Source organism: Dermacentor albipictus, chromosome 1, assembly GCF_038994185.2.
Source record: "Dermacentor albipictus isolate Rhodes 1998 colony chromosome 1, USDA_Dalb.pri_finalv2, whole genome shotgun sequence".
Taxonomy (NCBI): Eukaryota; Metazoa; Arthropoda; class Arachnida; order Ixodida; family Ixodidae; genus Dermacentor; species Dermacentor albipictus.
Window position 1 is genome coordinate 392482151 of NC_091821.1, and position 6259 is coordinate 392488409.

General features: G+C 42.4%; 1 protein-coding gene across 1 annotated transcript; it reads left to right on the top strand.

Annotated features, from left to right (window-relative positions):
• The first annotated feature begins 361 nt into the window (after positions 1-361).
• Positions 362-3747, top strand: LOC135914468 (transmembrane protein 126A). Its single transcript, XM_065447350.1, has 2 exons — positions 362-565; positions 2971-3747. Exons 1-2 carry the CDS (start codon positions 387-389, stop codon positions 3470-3472), a joined length of 681 nt encoding a protein of 226 aa, XP_065303422.1. The 5' UTR covers positions 362-386; the 3' UTR covers positions 3473-3747.
• The last annotated feature ends 2512 nt before the right edge of the window (positions 3748-6259 follow it).

Sequence of the window (6259 nt, forward strand, 5' to 3'; positions counted from 1 at the left end):
GACCTTTCAACGTGCCGCGTGCCTGCGCGAGCAGAAAGATTCACAAGGTTCACAGTTTTGGGCTAATTAGATCATGTCGGTGAATTCGGCTAGAGTAGTTTTTGCGTTTAAGGGCGAATAAGTTGAGGCAAATGTACTTTACAGACGGCCGGCATTTCAACTAATTTCGAGCACCGCCGAGCAGGAGACCACACCGCACCAGTACGCACATATTTTCAACGCTGGGTTTAGCGCAGTGCTTTCTCTACATCGGCTAACAATGATCCATAAACATGGCGGCGCCCAGTGCAAACTAAACCAGCGTGTGGTGTTACCACGTCCGTGGGTGTTACGAAAGTTCACAAGAACTAAAATTGCGTCTGAGTTGCCTTAGCCATATTTTTAGAATGTCGCAATCTGTGAAGAAAACATGCGACTCACTGAGTCCCCTGACTGACCGTTCAACGGGTGTGGTAACTTTCACATCACGAAGTAATGCTCCACCGGGCGCCGTGTTGCTGACCAAGGAAGCGGCGGTGAAGCATCAGTGGGAACTTTTCGCTCAGTGGAAACCAACACGTGATGTGTGAGCATGAGTACTTCTATTTCTCCGTGTGTTCACGCATCCATGAGTATTACTAAAAAGAAAAAAGCTGTGCAGAAACGTTCGGTGGTGTTATGGCATGCTCTGTAACTCGTGTATCATTGCCATTTTCTGTTCGTATTTTTATAATCTGTGTTTGTCTCATATACGCACCGTGCATGTGGGATTGGCCAAGAATCGGGTAGATGAAACAAAATGATAATAAAAATGAAATGTCGTTTGCAAACTTCTAGCATTGCTGAAGAAGTCTGAAGAAGCGGGGGAAGTCTAAGTAGCTAGCGTATGACAAAATTAAGAATATAAACCAAAGTTATGAACTGAAATGTATGAAAAACGAGAGAGGAAAAGATATTGCGCACAAATCATCGACAATGTAAGCGAAACGCCGAACGCTTCAAGAAGGCACAAGGAAGGGTCGATGCTGCACTTGGACATATATTTGTTATAGCGAGGACATTTAGCTAGCGTTTGTTGTTCATTGCGTAATTTCGGCGCTTTTGGTCTAACCTTCGACCGCCAGCCTCCGACCACAAAAGCGAACGAAAAAGCCCAAGAAGGCTATTAGCTTTAAAATGAACAGAATAATCAGGCCGCTTTGTCATTTTTGTGGGAAATATGAGATTCTAGAAATGAATGAATCGTTCTTTTCGAACCTGTAGCCATATCAAATGCGAAGCATTTCTTGGCGAACATTTTCCACTTTGACAGCATCTACTTATCTTGCCGCCTACGTCTTGGTACTCTCATGGTCGTATATCGTTAACTCGGCATGCTACAAAATTGGCGTGGTATGACAAGAGTGTACGACAAGGTCATTGTGAATGTCATGACATGCGTGTCACATAGGTCATGAAACAGCCGCCTACGTCTGGGTGCTCTCATGGTCTTTTCATTAATTTGGTAGGCTCCCCTCACAGTGCTTCGCATAACATCGATTCGCACAGGGCGTGGGATCTGCCGGCTTTTTCAGTAATGAGTGAATTTAGAACATTTCTTCTTAACATGACATGTTTTATTTCAAAGGAAAAGGACTTCTCTCGAAAGCTTGGCCTCGTCTCTTCTGGTGTCCTTTCGTTTGGTGCGATCCTCTAGGTTTTAACCACATTTTTGTGAATTCCGCTATAATGAGGGATTATTAGAAGGGACAATGAAGGTCAAAGTTTAGTATTTTCTTTTTTCGCACGAGAATCCCGCGCCGGTACATCGCAGATTTCAGTTTCTCTCTTTCTTTTTGTTTTTGTTGTTGTATTTGGGTTGTGTCATCTCAGTAAAAGTTCCAGAAACTTGCCATGTTCAGTCTTTGGCTCCATTAGACCACAACGTAGTCCAGCTTTGCCGATAAACAAATAGCTAGGCCCCAGCAGACGCCGTCGAAATCCGTGACGTCACGTCGAGCTATTGCGGCAACTTCAAGGCAGCGTCGCCACCTTTTCCTTTCCGTGCCTTCTCTGATTTGCCAAGCCTCTTCTCGCGATAAAAGTATTTTTCACATTGTAGAAGGGTAGTTCTTTAATACAGGTGAAATCTAGGTAGTTTTCTCTTTAGTGTACCTTTAAAGTATGTGCACTTAATGTCCCTATAGTAAATAAATTCGTTTTTTTATAGTTACAAAGATTGATAGTATATTTTGGACCCATCCTACCACCCAATTCCTCGCTAATTGCACATGCACCATATTACGGTCAGAAACAACTGATAAGGAAATCTTGGGTCGTGGCGCAAACATCCCCATGGCTGAACCTGAGTCGAGGCTCTAAAAGAAAGTATAAATAACAGGGATTGTCAACTCCAGGCAAAGCATTAAATTCTCTTGTTTGATCATGAATCATGGCATGTGGCTTGTCTATTTTGTCACCATTAAAATAACTCTTATTAATTGCGTCGACTCGGGCGCCGCAGGGTACTGCACGTTTTTACCTTGGGATGTTTTTGGCATAATTTTGCACTCAGAATAGTTACCATGGGTTACCTTTAGTTTGTGTGCAGCGGTGACTGGTTGTATTGCAAGAGTTAGATCTTAAATTAATTTTATTTACAATGACAAGCTGACACAGATATTTAGATAACTATAGCTAAAGAATTGTCAGCATGCTTAAATCTTTTGCCTTATTCTTACGCACTTTTTTAAAAATCACCTCGATCAAAAGGTGAAAGCGTTGGTGCTTTAAAAACACTCATTAATCTTTCATGTTTATGTGCAATGAATGTTGGATCTTTTGTGCGCACAGGTGCTTGAGTAGCGTGCCAGCTGCATGCACACTACTAGCAACTAGTATGAAAGAGCAGTGGAATTCAAGTGAATTTACAGTACTGGCACAATTCAAGATTGGTCCTTATCAGCCCCCCCCCCCCTTTCTTTTTTTTTTTCTTTTTGCTTTGTCCATCAGGTGGCCTGTCACATACGGCGCTACAATATCTGGAATTGCAGCAGCATTTGGCGGCGTTGTGCTGAATGCCATATTCAGGAAGCATTATGTGTTGCGAAGTATTGGCCTGGTAGCCACAACGTTACCCAACTTCGCCTTTCCCGGCGTGCTCGCATACATTGGAAGCACTCAAGCAATGCACGACATCATTGTTATGGACATTCGGTGTGTTGTATGCACGCAGACAAAAGCTATGGCATTGCAGCTAGGTTTCGGAGCCATCTACCCATGCATCATGGCTCCACTGGCTTGCCTGACCATTGCTGCACGCTCATTTACTTATCCAGTGCCCCCCTACAGAACACACTACAAAGACATCCTCGCCGACATTTACAGAGTCTTCAGGAAGCACAGGATTACGCTGGCTGGCTTAACAGCCCTCCAGTGCATTGTTGCCTTTGGCCTGATCCACATGCAGATGGATTCCGTGATCAAGGTGCAGAGGAAGCTTGCGGAACTGTGAGCTCTGCTCGTCATCCCAATAATAGAATGTATTTTCAATTTTTCAGTGAACACAACTGCTCATTGCAATGAAAGAATGTAGATATATGCAAGGACATTTGTTTGTGCAAATAATTTGATGCAAGCGCAATGCTGATTGCCAACAAACGGAATGCTCGTCAGCTGCTTAACGACTCTTTATTTACTGTGTACAAGATGCTTCTCACCATCAGTAATTATGCAGTATTGTGCAGCTGTGTGTTTGATCAAAAATATTAAATAGGGTACTTAAAGATACAGCGATTTTTGCATTATGCGTCGATAGCCAGTGTTAAGCAACAATGATTAGAAGAACAAAATTCTGTTGCAGCATTGTTAGTCTGTAGTTCTATTAAAGGCTTCTCTGTATGGGGGGTGCCCATCTTTGGAAGATATACACACAGGTGTAAGTTTTGGCAATTTCTATAACATGCCCGAAAGGTTCCACTGCAGTCACTATTAGCCTGGATGAACAGAACAATGCTGCACTGATTGGCATTTAGCTCTTCCATGAAAGTATAGCAAAGGCTACGAAAAAGAGAGCTTTTGTGGACACCACCTTAGCTGTGTGTTTGACGACGACACAAAATCCTGACTTGCTGCTAGAATTTGAATACTAGCACGACAGCTTGCTCAACAGACTGATCTCATCGCACCATGTTCCAAGTGCATGGACATAGGTTATGCAGATGCCAGGATGCCTGCAGTTTTTCTCCGACCTTCAACACAGCTTGACTTCTTGACACAGCTTCAACACAATCTTGACTACCATGCTTGGGCTAACTATATTCAGTTTTGCCAGTAGATTACACATGGACGGTGTTTTGAAGCACTGTGGTGGAAGAACCAGTAAAACAAAAAGGTTTCATAATTGTTGCCTTTATGGTGATGGCAGTGAAAATAGCCAAGGGATGCATCTGCTTATAAACAAACAAATGGGTGATCACATAGGGCATCTATGCCAGGGATCATCTGCAATGTTGCTAGCAAGCCTTTTCTTTTACCCCTCTAGCGAGCTGCAAAGTTTTCTACCACCACGGTTTGCATTTAAAGGCTGCTGGGTAATTATATTTATTCAAATAGGGATTGACCTTTTCTCTTTCCTTGAATGTGTTACCCAAAACAAGCAATCAACCTATATTCATGACCGAAGAATTTTGACCTATATTTGTGAGCAAAGCTAGCAGAAGTGCTGAGCTACTAAGTTCCTCTTTCACATCCACCGTAGAGCCAGTCTGGCGATTATTCAATGCACACTCTATGCACAGAGGACAGCTGCAAGGCATCCAATGAGGGTGCAGCTTGTGGCATAGACTAGCAAGGTTTAGTAGCCGAGCTTACAGTAAATAAATGTGCGTCATATTCTGAAGCTTTTCATTTTTCTAGAGATATATTGGTCGAACTACACCAAAAATTTTTTTCTATTGCTCGGCAAGTCCGATATACAGGTGTTAGCCTATATTCGTGCTAGACCTATTTTCAAGTAAATACGGTAATCCCTTTGTGGCAATGGTTCATGAGAAGCCTATTCTTATGGCGAGCTTAAACAACGATTTTTCAAAAGTATAAGTCTTGTCACTGTTAACCCTTTGAGACGCTGTCTACACAATTGTGCACAGCAGGAGAGTGCATCGATAGCAAAAGCACTGATGAAAGTAATGGTATTTAAAATGTGTTTCATACATCTTGAAACACTTATTATTGGAACTGTGCTGCAATTTTGAATAACGTGCAAAATGTTTTGGCAAAATGAGAGCAAAGGTAGACGGCTGGGTGTTTTTACTCTGTGTCAGTATGTTGTATGTAGCGGGTTCGCTTCCGTCATTGTTTTTTACAATGTCGTGCACCAGCCATAATTTTCAAGTGGCTGGATAAGTGCTTTTCAAGCTTTTCAAAACACGAAATAGTACATGTTCTCATATTTTGTGTTCCTGTAGCGAGTTTTCGCATGGAGTTAAAATTTTGTAAACTTGACAAAACTCGCTAAACAATTGAAAATTCTTAATTGCTGCAGCTGTACACTATGATTCTGAAGATGCAAGAGATGTGGTGAAAGCAACTTTTCAATCAAAGGGATAAAGTGGTGTCTGAAAGGGTTACAGATGTGGCATTATGGTAACATTCTCATCTGGTATACTCCTGCCACAGTGGGTACTTCCCTTTAAAGAAGCAACTGCATAGGAGAACTCGATGCATCTTGGCCAGTTATTTGCAGATTTAGTAGCACTTGCCTCCCTATTTCTCCCCAAAAGAAATGGTACCAAATTTCAATTACATGCCTATTTTGTTTAGTTTGCAAAATAGTTTAAAATGAAACTTTTGTATATATGAACCGAGTTGTTGTGCAGCGTCTCTAAAGTAAAACTTAATGGCCTAGCATGTTAGACATACTTGGACCCTTGAGGGCTATACCCCTCACAGGTCCAAGCAAAGCCGAAGGTATATTGCAAAAGGTCCCCTGGGTTCAACGTCTTTTTTAAAGTAGCAGAGGCACAGGGCTTCCTACCAAGTGCCAAGTACTTGCATCATACTGGAAGCGTGCTCACATATGCACCTCCTTGGGCCACTTTACCGTCCATTACGTTTTTCTGTGCTTCGTGTTTGCAATTGCACCAAGTTTCCTTAGTGTCTACACTTAGTGCTACTTCCCTTCGTCTGTGCAAAGCCCAACCAATATAGGCTTGCTATTTTTTGCTAAGGCATGGAGACATGTCCTCTCAGAGTCTGTGCATGATGAAAGGGAACATTTTGTTTAGTGGAGAGGGGCAGT